Genomic DNA, 20343 nt, shown 5'->3' with positions numbered 1-20343 from the left:
GCATCTCAAATGTTGGAACAGGTATACACCGTGTGTGAATGACCGAATACGCATGACGGAACGATGCGTGTTCCACGGGTTGACGGCGGCGGAGCGCCGCCGCGCCGTCGGCCCGAGGCGAGGGAGAGAAGAAGGAAAGAGAAAGTGCACGCGGGGCGAACGAGCGTGAAGGAGACGGCAGGTTGGACACGGGGACAACGAAGCGAATAGTGGAGGCAGGGACGTACCAAGTTCGTCAGGCGCACGTTCGATTCTCGAGTAAAGTCAGGTGTGGTGAAAGAAACGCCACCGTGCGCCCACTCTCCTGTCATCTCGCTAGCTAGTCATCTCTATTCGCGATCGAGAAGAGACGTAGAGACGCGCGCGGAGTTTTATTCCACGATCTCACATCTCACTCGCGCTTTATCGTTCCATCTTGTTTACGTCCGACGTCCGACGCTCGCGGCTCGACACGTGCTCGTCAGTCGTCACCCCGGCGCGTGCTCCTTACGCAAGATTCCACGTGAAACGCGCGTTTTCACCCGCGAAACTTATCACCCGCGACTTTCATCGCCCGTGTCGCGATAACGCGAGCCTAGATACTCGATACTTGGCGTTAACGCGTTCAAACTTTAAACAGTGGCATTTCGTCCGTGACTTGGTTTTTTCGACGAACGTACGGACTCGATCGTACTTGTCCAAGTACTTACGCGGTTATATATTTAGAGAGAGAGAGAGAGAGAGAGAGATTTTCAGGAGTTTTCTGGGGACCACGTTACTTTCACGCGTGTCAGCCGCAGCCGCCCCGTGTCAGTGGACACCGATGAACCTTTCGACTTTCGACAATAGTTTTTTCTAGTTGTTCGACTACACGGTTTACTATTTAGCCTTCTCTCCTCGTTGGCGAGGCAACAAGACTTTACAAGACGCAACTACACGCCGATCTCTGTTATTTCCTTTGTGCGCAGTGCGCACTTGTGCTAGAAACAATGCGCTTTCTCACGGTGCGCCGCAGAATTCTTAGCGGTGTTTAGCATTTGCCACGCTGTACGGCTGTACACCCAGCACTTCGGGGAGCACGGAGCACGAGCATGGCATAAGTGCACACGCGGCGCATTCTACTTTCGTCCGATCGCACGCGGCGTCCGGCGACTCGCGGTGACTCGCGGGTCTCAATAAACGTGCCCTCCTTGCATTTGCAACGTTCATACATTCTTCCTCGTCTTCGCAAACATCGCGACTGCTCCGCGGGAGAAAATAACGTCACTCGCGCGTCTTTCTTACCTAACGTTACATTCCGCAGTCAAGTACTTATTGTTATATTCATCTCTCCGCGTTTCGTTTCATCTGAAATTCGCAAATAAAGGGAAACATGGGAAATTTATTTATCCGCGATGTCTGTAAACCGACGCGACGAAACGCGGATATCTTTAGAATAGATTTCTGCATCGAGAACGACGGTGGAGGAAGAGATCCTCCGCAGGCAGGACGACCCCCTTCGCGTCGTCGTCGCCGCGATTCTTCCCTCGATACGATCGTACGCCCCTGACTTTGTCCACGGTGGGGGCAGATGAGGCGGAGGCAGAGGGTGTCGGTCGTCGGGTCGGCGCAGCGGCGAACAGTGGCGAGCGGACTCGTACGAGTCGAGGACGAGGCGACGAGGCGACGAGGCGACGAGCTGGCGAAAGCGTCGCGAACGGGTTCGTGTGTCGTCGAGGGAGCTCGCGAGAGGATACAGAGAAACCACCGGAGTGTTCTGGATCGTGGAGGCATCTCGTGGGGGCTCGCCGTCGTGTTAAAAAAAAAAAAAAAAGAAACTTGTGAAGGAGCGTGACGAAAGACTTCTCGTGATCGTGGAAGGTCTTCTCGGGTTGTCGCGAGGCGGACAGCATCGTTTCCCGGTGGAAGGTTCGATAGCGCGTGGCGGGACCTCGACGTGCTGGACGTGCATCTCGCATCCGGAGGGGCGGGGGCGGAGGCAAGCTTACGAGCTATCGAGCGACCCCGGCACGGAGATGCACGTGCGTCGCGGCGCTCGTTGGGGGTAGAACGGCCCGTCTCTCTCCGAAAAACAAACGTGACATGTCAACCTTGGTAACGGTGGACTCGGGGGGAGCGACAAGAGGAAACGAATCTGTCGAGTCGTCCAACGGCATCGCGCGTTACGTGGTTTCCGTCGTCGCGGGTGAACGCTAGAGTGCTAGACGTCGATATCCGGCTCCGCGAGTTTCGCGGTCATCCTACGGATTATTAGATCTGAACCGAGGACGCGCGTGTCGATTCGACGCGTCGCGTCGCGTCGCGTCGCGTTGGCGTCGTGACGTCGATGACGTCCGAAGAAGCTTGGAATCGCTCTGCGGTCGTCCGTATCGTCCCGTCGAACTAGATATGACGACCCCGAGCACCCCCCTAGCTGCGAGATCTCGCGACTGTCCCCGAAGAAGCTGCGACGCGCCGCGATCGTCGACGACGTTCCACCGTGGGCACCGAGCTCCGAGATGTAAATCCCTACCGCGAAGCCTACGGACCGCAGTCGTCGACGCTCTTTCGTCAAGTCGATGACGAGCACGAGGCGGGAGGAAGCTCGAGCGAAGCAGTGACTCTGTAAGATTCCGACCGTCGCGTCGCGAAGATGTTGCCGCCGAGGATGATCGACCGCGGCCTGCCGTCGGAGACGACGGGCGGAGTCGAGCTACGCTCCGCCGAGGTCGCGGCGACCTGTCACGTCGCGAGATACCGCGAGGAGTTCGACGAGACCATCCGCGCCGTCTCGGAGCCGGAGTGCACGAAGCGGAGACTCGACTCGGCCGGAACCGGAACCGGCAGCACCAGGTCGGTGCCGGATGGGCGGCCGCGTCCGGGCTTCTCCAAGGGCTCCGCATCTCTGCAGAGCCTGGTGCGTCGAAGGAGCCGCAGGCACGGCACGTCTCTACCCTCGGAGGTCGAGCTGTCTTCGAGGCAGGTCGTCTACCCCGCCGCGGCCGTCCGCTCGGACCTCCTCAAGGACATCGGCGTCGGCGTCGGCAACGGCGCGGCGGTGCCGGTGTTCCGGAACGAGGAGGAGGCGGCTCGAACCGCCACGCCGACCTCCACGCTCGTCTACGCGACTTCCTCGGCGCACCCGTCGACCTCGAGGGGCGACAACAACCCGGCGACGACTCAGGACATCTCGATGTCGGCCAGTAACGTCGTCACCACCACGGGCAGCAACGTCACCTCGACGACGAACGGCGGCCGCTTCGGCAGCGCGCCAGTCTCGTTGCCGAGGACAACCGGCGTCGTGAAACCGGGCCCCTCCACGTCCTCCTCCTGGAACAGCTCCGCCGAGCAGGAGAGTGACTACGTCGTCGATCCCGTGCAGGGAAACGCCTACTACAAGGGACAGTTCTTGGGAAAGGTACGTGCGTGCGCGCGCGCGCGAATTTCTGCGAGTCGTTTTATTTACATTGTTTACCGCTGACAACGTGCGAAGATTTAAGTAACGAGTATTTATAAATTCCCCCACAGCATCGCGACTCGGGGCGACGAGTGAGCGCACCAGAGCGCACACCTGTCTCGTTGGCCTGTCGTTGGCTCGCGTCGCGCGCCGCGCGCCGCGCGCATTGTCGAGGTCCCGTTTTCCGCGGCGAGGAATGCCGCGTCCCGCGACGAGTACGTGGGAATCGCGGGGTTGCGGCTCGTTTAGAGCTGTTGACCTTCCTCGCCTTTTGATACTGTTTTGTGTAAGCAGCGCTCGCGCGCGGACGCGGGCGCCCGCCGTTTACGATGCTCTTTAAAACCTGTCAACCGACAGTAAATCAGTAGGCGCGCGTGGCCGCGCCGTACAATCCTTATTGTTTTGCCGGCGTAAAGCGACGTCAGCTGCGGCTGATTACCGCTCACCCGAGAGACAGAGGGAGACGAACGTGCGAAGGGAAGGAGAAGCCGATCGCGCGTCGCGTCGCGTCGCGTCGAATCGATCGGAGATGCGAGATGCGGACGTGATTATCCGGCAGCACGTATTCGTACATTTTTTCACTCGATACGTCGCTATTATATTCTAATTTTCTATCGCACGCGTTCTTCTTAATGACGGTATAAATCATCGTTATGCAAAATCCGCGGGATTAAATCTTGCTCCGGCGCGGCGCGGCGGCGCGATCGCACGTAGAGGTAGGACGTTACCCGAGTGATTTAATTTTCGCACAATCAACTCGGGGGCCTGGGCGCTTCCTGGAGTAAATAACGCATGACCGAGTTAATGCGAGATGAGTCGCGATTCCGGTGTCGGCTGTGTCGGGTCGAATAGACCGGGGGAAAAACTCGCTCGGAATCGCGGCTCGCGGGATTAAAATTTTTCATTACATAGAAACGTGGGCGCAGCCCCGCAGAAGTGGAGCGTGGGCGGTGAGTCACACACCACGACGCTCATTTTCGCATACCGGGAATTCTGACGGAGATGTACCGCGGGCGACGTCGACGACAACTTCGGCGAGAAACGATGATCCAAGAAAGAGGCTCTTTCTCTGAGCCCCGGGAATATTATCCGAAACGCTCAGATTAGACCGCAAATTCTCCGAAAACGTGGGGCCGAAAGTACATCTCGGAGTTCGCCGCTTCCGCCCGGGATTATCCTGCGCGAACGGGATATCGGGCCCCTCAGACGCGTCCCGTGTTTGTTTCGAGATAAAACGTTTTTTGCCGGCGAGGCGTAAGTTCCACGCGATATCTCGAATTGTAAAATCTTCAGAGAGAGAGAGGGTGGTTCTCGCATTCTCTCTCTTTCTTCTCTCTTCTTTTCGTGACGCATCGTGATGCAACCGTGGAACTCGCGCGACGTGGCGACGGTTTGAGGACCGCATGTAATGTGTAGCACGGTTCGTACGTGGACGGAATAAAAATAAGACGTTTAAAGTCTCACCCGGCTCTATCGACGAAAACCGCGTCCTCTTCTCCCGAAGATGCGTCCGGTCGAGTCATTGACTCTGCGTCATGCATAATACATCGACGGTAGCCTAAGATCAACGACTTCGTCGACAAGGTCGAGTGTTCTACGCGCGGGGCGCTTTGTTTTAGTTTGAGTAATATGATGAAAGCGCGTTTCTTCTGGATCTGAAAATATACAATGCGTCACCGTCGTTTTCGAGTCGTCGACGACAATGCGAAACGAATGGCAACCCCTGGCTAACGGTTCTAAGTTCTAATAGTAGACATCGGAAACTGTTAGTACGTGTTAGGGATACGTGCAACAGTTACAAATAGCCAGTTACAGTGAACTATCGTTCATTAATGTATCCATTAATCTAACACATCTTCCATTAACGATGCTTTAACATGCGATATGGCACGTACATATCCATCCGTATTTCAGAACATTAAAGTCTGTAATTAATCGCTGTTCGTTAATCCACGCTTGACAAATGAACTTGGCACGTTTTCTCAAAATGAACATAAATCTCGATCGTAGGAATTCTCAATGAGTCGCAGATGCGTGTACAGGAAACTTTTTCGCTATGTCAGTATTGCGGGTGACTCCTATAGATCGCTGACAACCGAAATTTATTATCCACTGAATTCATTTCTTATTCATAAGGCGGTTTGCTTTACCTTTTAATGCTATTTTGTAATGTAGCAGCCCATATTACTCGACTTATGTGTGAGATGCGACGTATCTTTTATTCATATTACGTTTAAAGTGCTCTTCCTAGAAGTCGGACGAATTTCGGAAATGAAAGAAGAGCGAATAAATTACAGGGCGGATAAAATGAATTTTTTATTCGAATCTCTAATCGAAAAGGATGTCGTCACATTGTCAGATATACACGTCCTGGAACGTACTTGGCATCGCCCGAAGCAGGAAGTCCAAGTTATCTGATTATCATTACACCGAGTAAACTCCATTCGGCCAACACACCCGGGACACACCCCGAGGCGGTCTCTCGTTACATCGATCTCATTGCTTCGAACTTGACCCGTGCTCGGCACGATCTCGTCCAATCTCCGTTAATCGCGACTCCTCGATCTTCACGGTACTTAGTTTTACGCGGACGCGGAAAACGCCGAGCCTATCGGCGGCCGCGACGCACCGATGCGAATCGACCCGCTATCGGTTTGTCGTTCGTGCAGGAAATATCGTGCGTTCACGAGACTCGCGATCGATCCAGCCAATCCATGGGAAACCCTCTAGCCCGAGCTGCGAAGAGAGAGAAATTCTCCCGGTGACACCAATCTCGCAGCTCGCAGTGACGTGTCCCTCGAGATGTGAAATGATTTTGCGTCACAAATCAAACGGATCGTTAGCTCGTGATCGCGAAGGATATGTACGGGAAATATTTCACCTTGTGTGGACGATCGATCGGTCCACACAAGAGGCTACGTCTTGTGCGGCACCGATCGTCATTTCGGAGCATGACGTTTGGGTGATCTCGACCTACAACTCTTACAACTCAAACGGACCGGTCGCGTTACCGATCGACGATTTGTATTAAACAAATACGTCGCATCCTACTCGACTTACCTCGGCCTCGACAACGTCGGAGATCACTTCCGCAGATGTCACTCAGCGATGTTAAATTGTAGCCCCGAAAACAAGTCGACAGTTATCCGATCGACGAGAAGAAATATTTCACGTCCACGCAACGAGATCGATCGCGATCCATGAAAGGCTAGCAGCTCGCGCGCGCGCGCGTGAGCGCGAGGCCTCCAACGCCGGCGGATAATTTCAGAGGATGCAGTCTCACAAACCGTGTGTATCCTCTTGCTCCCGAGAAAACCGGTCGTCGTTTCGTCATCCCGATTATTCGCACCCGGTCGTTCGGGCGTTACTCCGCGCGCGCGGGTCGTATCTTGTGTTAGAAATCGGGCTTTCCGTTATGCACGCCGCAGCCGATACTTAATCAAATCTTACCTTTGATATTTCCGTATTCCATCGAGGGCTCCCGCTTCGGCGCTATCTCGATTATTCGCAACCGGTTGCCGGTTTCTACGTTTGCACCTTGGATTGTGCGGAGGCGCGTGCAGGTAGTTCTCCCCATCATCCGTGCAGTCGCCGCAAAAAGCATATGGGGAGCTATGACGAAGCTTCGTCAACGATTTTCTTCTGCGTTTGTCACAATATATTATATGTACAATATTTTTTATCAATATTTCTCACTTTATTATTTTTTATTAAGAATTAAGAGAGAATTTATTAGCGTACGAGAAGACACTGACTACATGTTTACTATAAATCACAAACAGACGAGCGGTATAAACGGTTATAAACGGTACTAGCGTCAACATTGAAGCGCTAGTAATGGTCCATTAGCCGCCGTTGATCAAATACATCGGATGGGCGTTTACGCGGACGAGCGAGTCGTACGAGCGATTTCTTTCGAACAACGTGTTGAAGGTGCGAACGCTTTTTATTGTGCAACGTCGTTGCCACGATCATTCACGACCGGTTACCATTACCACCTTTCTTCGCCCTGCAGTTTAGAGACGATCAGAGCTAACACACGCGGGAGCTTATCTATACCGCCGCTACTTACGCCACGGATACTTCTCTCATCTATGTCCTTCCTCTCCCGTACGCTCATCTCGTAGGCTCATCTGCGCGTTGTCTCTCGTTTCTCATGAACAATGTTAGCCCGCGAGCGATGAAGAACTTACGCGTCCGGTTTTGATTCTAGCCGCGCGATAGCAACGGACATCGTGTCGGGAAGATCTCTTACAACCCCGGTATTTATTAACTCTCCTCGGAGCAAGACGGTGGAAAGCGAGGGCCGAGGATCGGATTTTCGGTCTTTCAAATATCCTTTATACGAGAGAGAGAGAGGAGTACGTTTCAACGTTGCATTCAACCGCGGTCAGATTTATCGAAGCCTCAAGCCTTTCCGTCCGGCCGCAGCGATAAAAGTTCGCCGATGCTTGAAGCGTATAACTTACTTCTGTCGCGGAGACGATCGTTCCGTTCCAGTGCGGATCGTGAGAAGTAACGAGTGACGATTCTATTCGCCTCGCGAAATTCTTGAACCGTGAAGAATGCGACAGAAGGCAGAAGGGCCGCGCGAAGCTACAGTTTTTCCACGAGCGCGAGCGTCGTGACGAATATTACAGTGCGCGCGCGGGGCACCGTCGCTTATCTACGCGTTTGGCTTCCAAAGCACACGCATTACGCGTCTTTCTAATAGGCACGCAACGTGCGCCCTTCGCGCACATACACACAAGTCAATGACATCTCATCTCTGCCTTTCACTGATTGGCTCGTGGTTGCGTGTCGGTGCAACCGCGAGGATGAGCTCAACGGATGGGCCTCTTCCTCTCCCGTCTCTTTCTCTCCGTCTCTCCGTCTCTCCGTCTTCTCATTCTGGATCGTCTCGCTTTTTTAGCTTCGCGAGATCGTTCGCTGGTACAAAGTATAACACACGATTATCCACGCGATTTCATCATCGGCTACCACGTATTCCGGGATCTAACGGCAAAAACAGCACGTTTCACTATTGACCGGAAATAAAGTCTGTCGTATTATAGTCATATTAAACTTTCGCTCCCATGATAAACATAAATTTTAGCTGTAGTTCCTTGCGTAATAGTAAATTCTTTCGCGCTTTATCGCGCGATATTATATCAAAACAAGTTGATTGGAAAAATGCGAAGAACATATATATGTATATATTTGTATACGCCCATATACATATACATATATGCACATAGACTATGCTTTGCGATAAAAATGTCTATCGATAAACCAATCTCGCGCGCATTTCCTACCCTTTATTTATATCGCGCTGCATATCTGTTGCACTTACGTGCGCAGCTTAAGTACGTGGCTAATTCCACTCGCGAGGACATAAGAGAGGCGTCATCGTAATGCGAATCGCTTCAACAGCTCAGCTCCAAAGTGGACGACGTTGGTGCACGAAATCGCGTTTAATTTCTCTCCAATCTAAGCGTTACTTTACGCGACGCACGCAGAGAAAGAAAGCAGCCGATAAAGCGGCAAAGGGCGGCCTTTTAAACAGGGCGTGTCATTTGCGAGTAATCATCCTCGAGAAGAAAACGTCCGAACGCATTGCGAAACGCGGTAACTGATACAAATATCTGGCCGCGGCAATTAAGAGCAGGCCGTGATATCTTACTACACGCGTTACCACCCACTGCTAAAAGACATAAACAGAGTGTTTCCAAGAAGATACACAAGTTTCCTGCAACGGCGGGTGCGTTTGATGATCTTTCCGTGGCGTCCGCGAGAACTAAATCAATTTTACTCGCGAGCGAGTTTATCGGTTTTTCACGCGAATTCTTTATGCAACTAGCGGTCACTAATCGTAAGTCGCGCGAAAAACACATGGCCAGCAACGATATCGGGATTATCATTATCGCGCGCACGACACGTTATACTTTTCCTTTTACGGACTTTAGTTTATCCACGATCTACGTATAAATACATATATGAATGGCTGTTTATACGAATTGTTTGAATTTCGCGTAGCGGATGAAAAAGGTGACGAAACCCGAGGGATCAGCTGGGATCTAAGGCTACCTCGTCGCGCTTTATTTTCCCGACCTTTGGCTTTTGAAATTTACGACGGTCAATACGGAGTACCCCGGCGAGAGAGCTTCTTCAGGGTTCTCGATTTAGCGAGAGAATTTATAGAATGCACACACAGACCCCATCGTCCACGTGTGCCTCGGGAAACCTCTGTGGGTCGCAGGTAGACTTTTCTGTCTACATACGCCGAACAATGATTACTCCTCACAAAGCATCGGGATCTCGCAGGTGGTGCAAAACGGTTTTTCTCCGTTCTAGTTTTCTCTACCTTTCTATGCACGTGCATTTTCCAAAGACCCGTGTTAAATGCTGAAAGGTTGATCGTTTTACGTACTCTTCCTCCTTCCCCCGCATTCCACCAGCTTGCTATTTAGTCGATAATCCGAGTAACCCACTTTTTTCGAACAAAGATATAAATATAATATATTTTATTCAAGCGTTCAACTCTCCGATAAGACGTAGGTAACTTTTCTATCTTTGCTTATTCTCGCTGCCCATTAGAAACGATTTGATTTGCAAATATTATTCCGGGTGATTGTTATGTGGTTAAATCTTGTTTGATCGATACGCTTTAGCGTTCCTAATGCATAATGCATTAGTCTTTATTTCACCATTACTTGTCGTTATAGTGAATACGCGTGAAAGTTTTTTTCTGTTTAATTTAATATAAAGTATAATGACTTTTTACATTAAATCAGACAAATATAACATTTCACTATGAGATAACAGTATTTATAATTAAGTATCACAAGACATTTAAAAGGGAGGACGAGTCTAAAACACTGCATATGGCTGCAATTAAAATTTAATTATTCTTGATGACGTGTCTATGTTGTATAATGTGCATCAGGTACGAAAAACTCAAGACGAGTCTCCGTTTTAGAAACTTGCCCTCGTTACGCAAAGTAGCGGAAGGAACATATCATGCGCGGTTCTCGAATTGACTATTACATTTTCTAGCATTAAAATGCTTCTGACGTAACTTCGAAAGCGCGTCTTGGTGTTACTTGGCTCTAACTGGGGTTAAGGGAGCTGTTATCGTCGCGAATTGCCACGTCGAATTAGTGCTAATCGAGCAATGTGGGCGTGCTGAAAACTCGTCGAGGCGGTTTCATGTGCACGTGCTTAATTTGAACCCAAAAAATCAACCCCTCCCCTTTCTTCCTGGTCTACTAAAACTCCGTTTCGTCGGGGAAATATTTTAGCCTATCGGAATAGAACAGCTCGCTGTGCAACATCGTGGCTTAGCAATCGCTTTGCGATGGTAAAACGATTATCGTTGCCGGATGTGACTGACGTCGCGCATATTCTCGGCTTGGAAGAATGATGAAGCGCATCGATCGTCGAGGCAGGAGACGCCCGTCACCGTTACGGCTGATAAGCAAGCCGGAAAGATTAACGAAAGGTCAGGGCCTCGTTAAGAACATTTGGGAAAAGAAAAGGGACGTGTGTGTGCTTTTCCAAATTTAGACGCACCGTTTACGAGCGGACACGAGTGACTAATGCGGCGCGAGCGCTCGTTTCTCATCCTAGATAAATCAATTCATTCTCCCCTTTGTTCGCGTTCCAATTGGCGAGGAAAGTCCCGATTTTTTCCGTCGACTTTCGTGCGACGAGAAATCGACTGTCCACGCGAACAAAGCGATTCGCGTAGCCGCGAGCGTTTATCGTCGAGGTACCTCGGCCGCCTCGCGCTCCTCTCGATCGCTTCGCGTCTCGGACGGGAAATTCCGCGACGGACGCCGCGCCGGTCGGTGAGGTCTGCTGAGCGCACGTTTGAAATCGCGCGAGCGCAATGCCATTATGCTACGACGATTGCGAGGAGTGAATGGCGCGTGAATGGGATTATTTCTCTGGAATCGAATCGATGACGCACTGCATGCCGCGCGAAAACCGGTCGGTGCGGCGCTCGCTCGTTTTCTCCGTCGCGCTCACGGAGCTCGCGGGACGTCGCGGTCGCGAGGAGCGTCCGAGAAGGGCCCGAGGGCTCGTTTCGGCGTCCCCGAGACGACCAGCGAGACACGCTAAACAAACGCGCGAGATGCGACGTGATGGTCGGGGCTCTTGACAAGCTGACCGCCAAGGAAATCAAGCAAAGTTAACGGATCGCTGTCTTTCGCGTGACGGCCGCGGCGACGGCGACGTGCCGCTCACGCGAAGCGAACCCCAGATTCCCAGCGTATCGAGAAAATGACGTATGCATATTAATCGACTCCCCCTCTCCGCCGAATCATATTCTCTATTGTCAATTAATTATTTCATTTCGTGAACGCTCTGAATGTCTAACAGAAGGGAGGAAGAGGGAGGATCGTGTAAATCGCGGGTGTCTCTTCGTCAGAATCGAACGGTTCTCCAGCATTGCAATGTAAAGAAGGTCGCGAAGAAAGACTCGATTACTCTTTACCGAGAAAAGAATATGCAAATAATGATTGGAAATAGTTCTCCCCGCGCTACGCCGAGCTGCGCTAATTCCGACGAGATGCGTACGCGCAGTCCCGATCCCGAGGAGCGAAACGCGCAAAACGGGGACAAGGCTCGAGGAGCTTTTGTCAACGGTCCATTTAACCACGCGTGCACAAAGCGCGTGCACGCGTGCGGGGATATATTTTTAGTCGTCGCCGGTGGTATTTAAAGATAAACGAACCGCTTCGTTTATCGTATGCGTACGGAGGGGCAAACTCCCGTCTCCCGGCGTGCCGTATATGCTCGTTCCGCACCGGATATACACATATACACGCGGTGGATTATCGCCGAAATATGGCAAGGACGAGGGAACGAGCAGTGCCTGCCTGGGTCACGTCGGCCGACACGAAAAGCGCTCGTCTCGACGTCTCGGCCGGCTCATCTAGGCCACGCGTTTAGCTCTGCTCCATTTTTATCCCGGGTCTTGCCTGAATATACAAAGATCGCGTGCGGCGTATATGGGGCCAACATTTGAAGAATAAATACGGGAATACGAATGCGAGATAATTCCAATTGCGTGACACTGTCGTCGCGACGCGTTACGCGCGACGTCTCGTAACTCGTTTGGGATATTTTCGCGCAAATTATTCTGGCAATGGGCCCACCGCGATCGCGAGACGGTATTTCTCGGTTGTTCTCGCGCCAGTGACGAGCTATTTTGATAAAGAATTTACGATTCTTTCGTGGGCGCATTGTTTGGGGGAGGATCTTAATAGGGAGCGAAGAGGGGATAGGGTGAACGCACCCATATCGATTTGCAACGATAAATCTCATACTTAAAGCGTTGTAAGATTGAAAACATCATCATTTGGCAGACGATACGATACGTCTCTCCCGGATTATCGCGATACGTTTGCGATCCGTGTTACATTCGCGCCATGCTGTTTGGAAGACTCCCATAATTGTCAAAAGCCGCGAAGAATGGCGTCCCGTAAAAAGAAATTCCCTTCACTTTCTTCTTCCATTCCTTCGACTGCGCGCAGGCAATAAACGATAATTTCAGAAGATTACTTTAAGACCGAAAGCGGCCGCGGAGAGATCCTTTCACTGAAACCATTGACGGATGATCGAGGAGAAATTCCTGGGATCTAGTTTGAGATTTCTAGGACTCGGCGCGGAAGAAGAACGCGGTTCTTGTGCTTTTCCGCGGGAGATGAATCACGTTGTGTCGCTTGCGCAATTTTTTCGAGAGTCGTGTGCTCATCGCGAGAATATAACTGGTCCCCTTTTAACGCCATTATTTATCAACAGTTTATTTTTTTTTTTTTTTTTAGGGTGGTTTTGCGAGGGTCTACCTAATGACTGATGTTAGCAACGGAAATCAGTACGCGTGCAAGATCATCCCGAAGAATCGGATGCAGAGAATCCATATGCAGAAGGTGCGTATACGCTCGTTTGGCGAAAAACGCGCGCATCCATATTTGTTTCGCTGAATAACGCGCGTTTACGCCATTCGCAGATCGCGCGTGAGATCATGATCCACAAAGAGCTGAATCACGTGAACGTCGTCCAGATGCATCACTACTTCGAGGACAATCTCAACGTGTACATGCTCCTAGAGGCCTGCCCACGAAAGGTATCGTGTGTCTCCTACTTGCCTTACCAGTTTATTGTTCCCTACCACGCGTTCTGCACATTCGCGAGAAAAATTTCGCAACCCTACCTTTCCACATTTATGACCAGCGTGCATATACCGATGAAAACTCGAGACGGCCGAGCATCGGCCGTTGTCTCGTAAATTATTTAAAAACCGTCGACAGATATTGACAGCTGGAGCAGCGATAAAGAGCGGCTGTTCTCTCATTTTATCCCTCGTTCTGTGCTTGCGCGTCTTTAACATCTTTGTCCGTCATTCCCGTCGTAAAGTCGTTTTCCAAGTTCCAGCCTATCTCTATTCCGCCGGGCAACACCTGCGCGCGACTTAAATCGACGTGTCGAAGTCATTCTGCACGCCTTGCCCGAGAAACAATTATGGATCCATCGTATCTGTCTACGAACGGCCCGCGATCAGCAATCGGCCGCGTATTTCCATCTCGCCGGAAAGAGAGCGGCACTTGCACTCTTCATGGTTGATCTGCCGACCTGTTTGTACCGTTATAGGATGCGACGAAGCATCCACTAATCGTTTGATTATCCTCGCTCTCCCGCTCAATCGCCTTCGCAAACGCGAGTCTTATCTCCGTCCGCTGCTCGATCACGAAAGGATTGCTTGATTAGCGACTTAAATGATCAAAAAATCTCTATCACAAATTCCTTAAAAACGTTAAATCTTAAACGTTAATCTGTAGCGAAAGCGCGTAATAAAGAGACGCGTTGAAAGCAACTCACAGTTTCGAGAAACTCGTAAAAAAAAATATTTCACTTCTCGTAAATGTTTAACGGGAAAAATTTTTTGACGTTTCCTTGTCGCGTTTGCGTAAAATAGCCTCGTAAAGTCATCTCATTTCGCCGAAAGTATGCGTTTTAAAGACTTAACGTCGGCCACAAGTTAGCGAGTTTATCGTGAGTGGCAAGAAAAATATAGACGCGCTTTCTCGAAACTGTGTGTTTCCATCGGATCGCAGATAAGACAATTCCTTCAAAATGAAGTAACATGCACGTATCCTACGGAACAACATAAAACGGCCCATCAACCTTCAAAAGATACACGTGTATTCCATGCATTTGAGATGACTAGACTACCTTCCTGACAGGAAACGCTTTCTTTCCGATTATTTGCTCTCTTTTTAAAGGAACTATAGGTAGCCATTACACAATCTCCTTCAATATATATAGTTACTTACGTACACAATCTCCTTCAATATATATAGTTACTTTACTACGAGTTTCGTAATTTTACGTTTATGTCAGTTCATTGTATCATCTGCAAAGATTATAAAGATCGACACACAAAGAAAATGTAAAAATATAAATAAAGAGCGTGAAGCAAATAAAAAACCATATAATAGCTCTCGCTACGTTTTATTCTTGTATCGCTACGTGATATTCTTCCGTCAGGCGACTTTCTGCACGTCACTGAATGCGCAAAGTAGTAAGCTGCCCGGATATAAAAAAAAATACCATCTCTTCTTCTTCTCCGCTAGAGCTTGATGCACGTGCTGAAGTACCGTGGCAAAGTCACGGAACCGGAAGCGCGTTACTACATGAAGCAAATGGTGACCGGCGTCGCGTATATCCACTCGCAGAAAGTTGTTCACCGGGACCTGAAGCCGGGTAACATGTTCCTATCGGACCGGATGATCGTCAAGATCGGTGACTTCGGGCTGGCGACGAGGCCCGATGGCCAGCGCAGACGAGTGTAAGTCGTAAGATCCAATATATAGTTTGTGACATAATAAACATGTTCCTCCTTCACATGAAGAATTTTACTTGTTTAATTTGTAAATATAAATTACCACAAAGTTTGTAAAAAGCAAGAAATACAACGTGAAATGATCGAGTTGAAGACATAAATAATTGGATGTGGATGAAATCTCACAATCCCTTTTTGTTATCTTTGTAACGACGCCCTAGCTATTCTCCTCGAAAACATACAAACACCGGAGATCCCTTTTCCGGCGCTCCAGCGAGACGATTGTTAGGGCCTGAGGGACGCGCTCGTCTAAACACAAGCAACTAGCAACGTCAACAAAACGTTATAGCATGTAGTTAATTTGTATCTACAGGACGATATGCGGCACACCAAACTACATCGCTCCGGAAGTTCTGTACAAGCAAGCGTACAGTTACGAGGCGGATGTTTGGGCGCTGGGCTGCATATTGTACGCCCTGCTGGTAGGGCAACCACCCTTCGACACGGCTACGCTCAAGGAGACTTACGCCAGGATCTGCAATAATCATTATCGCGAGGTCGACGACAGTATCGCGAGTAAAAGCGGTCAAGACTTGATCAGATGGCTGTTGCAATCCAATCCCGAGCTACGCCCGAGCTTGGAGAGGGTAAAAGAACATGCCTATCTCACCAAGGAATACGTGCCTGCGTCTTTACCCCACACTTGCTGCTACCAAATGCCACCGGCATCGATCATCGAGCCACCCTCATCGCCGTCCTCGGTGTCCACAGTCGCCAGGAATGCGGAAGTTAAGGCACAGGTGAGCGACTCGATGATTCTGGAAGATTTTTGACAAGTTTGATTGGCAGGTTTTTACGAAACCCATGAAATTTCAGATATGGCAGCAGAGCCTCGTTTACCCCGACGCGTCGTTGCGCTACCAGCAACAGCCGATTCAGACTCAGCAGACGCAACAGCAGTCGCAGCAAGTGCTGAACCGCTCGCACAAGAGTCTGCAGAAGGAATCCAAGGTCTCCAGCTGGCTCGTCAGGAAATTGCCCAAACTGCCGCGATTCCGGCAACGACTCAGCAGCGTGCTTTGCCCGGATCACAAAAAGTCCGGCTTCGTGGCGCAAAGCGTGCAAATGCATCGCGCATTAGAGGCGTGCGTGCCGGAGATGAAGCGGAATAACGCGTGCAATCCACCGACCGTAGAGGACATCGTACCGCTCTTCGTCACCAAGTGGATCGATTATTCGAACAAGTATGGGCTAGGCTTCCAACTCTCCGACAGGTCGGTTGGCGTTCTCTTCAACGACAACACGAAAATCAGCTACACTCACGATAGAAGGTAAATATCGAGAGAAATCAACGTGCATCGATCATATAATTTTGATCAGCAAATTTTCTTATTAAATTTGTAATATTAATACAGAAGAGTGGAATATATGACGACCGACGACGAGGTGACGCGATATCACCGGGAGAGGGACGTGCCAGCGCCGCTGCAAAAAAAGCTCGAGTTACTTCGTCATTTTACCGAATATATGGACGATTTCTTGACAGAAGGTGAGTCTGATTATATTTTGTTTTCATATGTAATCATAATTTATTATGATACTAAAGCTATCATTTCTTTAAACGGAAGAGACGCGAGGCTCGGTTATATAGCTCGAATACTTTTGTCTTCCAAGTGCAAAACATCACAACGAGAACGTAGCATAACTTCTTGTATCAGGCTATTATAGCGGCGCGGCCCAAGACTAACGAGCAAAAACGTTAACGTAATCTCGCGTTAATGTGTGCCATGTAGGTGGTGAGCTGAAAAAATACCGCGCGCCGCCGAGACAGTCGAAAAACTCTTGCGTGCCGCGAATGAGAAGGTGGCTGCGTACGGACAAGGCCATCGTGATGGAGCTAACGGTACCGCTCCTGCAAGTGAACTTCTTCGTGGACCACACGAAGATGGTGGTGTCGCAGGAGTCTGCGGGAGGAAGGGGCTACCTGATCACTTACATCGACACCGGCCGACACGCGTCCTCTTATTGGCTGAACGACCTGCGTGACCTCGGTTGCACCCCGGACCTCTACGAGCGTCTCTACTACGTCTGTAAGGTGACGCGCGAGTTCGCCGAGCTGGACAACAACACGATCGCCTGATGATCGCCGACGAATTCTCGGGGGACGCGCGCCGTGGTTCCCCCAAGAACCGCTCAGGCAGCCGAAATAGCAGCGAGATCTCTCAGATACCTGTTTTAGCTCTTATACTCAAGCAACTTCTTCTTTTCCATAAAGTGGCAGTTGAGTGTCAGTGATAAAATTCTTCAGCTACAAAAAGTCGATAATTATTAATTGCTACGATCGAATTTTTTTGAATTTTAATTACCACGATGAGAGAAACAGAAACACATCCGTTTGTCTCTCTCTTTCTCTCTCATAAGGGTTAAGGATAAGGAAATAGCGGCGGAGCAAGTACGTCACGATACGTACCGTTACACGCAGCATTTCTCGGGGGGAAGGAGGGGGAAAGTCGTAAATAAGAATGTCACGCGTATAAGTCCGCGAGAAGGTGTGTCATCTTGCGAAAGACCGCGCGGTGCGAGTGCTTCCGTTGATTTATAAATCCGCATGTTGTTTCCATAAAATCAGCAGAGATCACCTGTAAGCCCGTGGCCCATTTCGGCAGGAGATCCTCTCTGCAAAAAAATTAATTTTCCCACGTGATTGAAGACTAGTTAGATTAATTAATAAGTAATCGGTCAACTTGCCATCGTCGCAATGATGATGTTTCGTGAGTCTAAGTAGATATAGTGTTATATTGTTCCTCTTGAATCAATATTAAGTCGCGAAAGCATTACGTGAAAGGAATACACTTGTGAGATCCTGAAAGAACTAGCTACGCACTATTTTTACGCACAGCGGCATTTTTACATGCAGATCCCTCATTCTCGTGCGAGAATCATTCGACGGAAATTATCGAGATTAATGTGATATGAACGTCGTAACTAGTTGCGAGATACATATGTCCGGTGACACTTTTCATCGTACGAAACGCAAGACGGTCACAACTAGGAGAGTGTCAACTGCATTGCTACTACCTCTGTTAAATAGGTAGCACAGGTATAGCTGTTAGTATATTTATTTTTCACGGCGCAGATCTCCCTAGTTCAGTGCCTATATATCGAGTAAGTAATTGAAATCCGGTAGATTAGTTTCATCGGGTAAATCGAATATAGTTTTATTACACATTTGCGCGATCATGCGGCGTGCAAAGTGTAATGTCGTTCGGAACAACGGGAATTTTTCCACGTAAAAAGAAAACTCTTCCTTCGCTGAAAGCACGCTGTTATCGAAATCTGAGCTCCACTTCGCGATTCGTTGTTAAGACACCGCATTGCCTGTATCGAATTATGCGTGAAAAAAGTCAAATAGATCTTTTTAACGTTGAGTATTTAAGGAGAATAATAGCTCAACCAACACAAGAAAATTTATAAACGTTTTTGCACATGTGTGCGTTGCTCTCTCAAAATATATTTTTGACTGTGTTCGAATTTGTTCAAAAATTTATTCTTTTTTATGACATTGAGATATAAGGTGGAATGCTCTGGAAGGGATGAATCTGACGTGCGATAAGCGCGTGTTTGCAAAAGTAAAAAAGAAGACTTGTCGAAACGCGTTTAAATAATATAAATGGAATGCTCTGCATTATTCGAAAGAGAAACAGATTATTTTTGACGAGTTAAAAAGGCGATTCTAACAATTAGTTCTGTTTATTCTTTCATAGCGACACGTGTGTTTTGTAAAAAGATATCGCCACGCATCTCTTTTCACATGATTTGCCATCGAGTACTTAAAATCGGCCCAAGGGCACAGAGAGGAAGCCTCGGTAAATTGTTAGCAAATCCTAGTCAACGCTCCTTTTCTAGAATCTAACGAAGGACGAGCGACGAGTGTCACTGCCATCGTTGTTACGCGTTGCCGCTGTATCCAGGCTGTTACGTTTATAGTTATACTATTTATTAGTTGCGTTTATACGTGTACGCTTGTTGGAAGTTCGTTGTGTGCTATCGTTAAGACCGTGAAGAATACGTGGTAGTTTCACGGGGAAGAGCCTCTCTCTTTATATAAGACGAGCCCGGTCCGAATGTTTCTTCGCACAATTGTGCAATTGTTTTCGCGGGCGTCCGACGCTTAATGTCGTTTTTCCGTTTTTCTCGTCTTGCCATGTTGGAATTGGTGCACGTATCTAGGACCAATTAGGCGGATACCGCGAAACCTCGGGAGAGATCAGCAACATCCTAGATATTGCACGTTACATTGGTGACAAGCGAACGGTTCGAGCCATGTGTCGTCGACGGGATTTCCCGATGACATAATCGCACATTCTCTCGTAACGTATAGGAGGATGCATCACCGATGCATTATGCCGAAAAAATTTCTGATCGACACGATTATATTTGTATGCATTTTCCCGGCATGTCGCACGCAACGCGTCCCGCCCGAATTGTTCTATTTCCTGTTATCGTGTGTACATTAATACCGCTATCATAGTTGTCGCTAGTTATTTAGATTATTATTGTTATTACTATTACGATTATATGATTATTAATATTATTTTATTACGATTGTATTCTGACTTACGCTATCGCTATCGTCCGCTATCGATGATATTGTCGCCATCGCGACATGCGACAGCGACCGCAATTATCTTTAGTACAATTATTAAATCACTTATTATAGAAATAATGGCAATTCGCTGCACCACGGGTGCGCGTTCGTTATTCGCATCTAACGCGACAACGTTTGTCGTCATATATAAAACGCGCAGTGATATTATTATATTTTATTTTTTATCGAGGTCTTTTATATATGTGTATATATATATTGCATTACATTTTAACGCGCGTTCCATGCAACGAAGCGACAATTAACACTATAAGGATCTCAGATTTGTTGCTTTATTCGTTTTCTATGGAGGAGAAGTGAAGCGTTAGATTCGAAGCAATAGACGTTGTTCCGATCACGAACAGCGGACCGTGTAAGTTAGAGGGATAGGAGAGTGTCGCTAGTAAAACATATTTAATAAAGCTGCGATTTTGATAAAGTATCAAGCGTGTG

At 48.9% G+C, this 20343-nt stretch overlaps 1 protein-coding gene across 1 annotated transcript; it reads left to right on the top strand.

Moving 5' to 3' along the window:
* The first annotated feature begins 512 nt into the window (after positions 1-512).
* LOC139823740 (serine/threonine-protein kinase PLK1) lies at positions 513-20332 on the top strand. The gene is made up of 8 exons (XM_071796247.1): positions 513-3376; positions 13228-13332; positions 13413-13529; positions 15037-15251; positions 15619-16045; positions 16122-16576; positions 16661-16794; positions 17039-20332. The coding sequence occupies exons 1-8, from the start codon at positions 2612-2614 to the stop codon at positions 17383-17385; spliced, it is 2565 nt and encodes an 854-aa protein (XP_071652348.1). The 5' UTR covers positions 513-2611; the 3' UTR covers positions 17386-20332.
* Positions 20333-20343: the final 11 nt, after the last annotated feature.

This window comes from Temnothorax longispinosus, chromosome 1, assembly GCF_030848805.1.
Source record: "Temnothorax longispinosus isolate EJ_2023e chromosome 1, Tlon_JGU_v1, whole genome shotgun sequence".
In the NCBI taxonomy this organism is placed as follows: Eukaryota; Metazoa; Arthropoda; class Insecta; order Hymenoptera; family Formicidae; genus Temnothorax; species Temnothorax longispinosus.
This window is presented reverse-complemented; position numbering and strand designations above follow the sequence as displayed.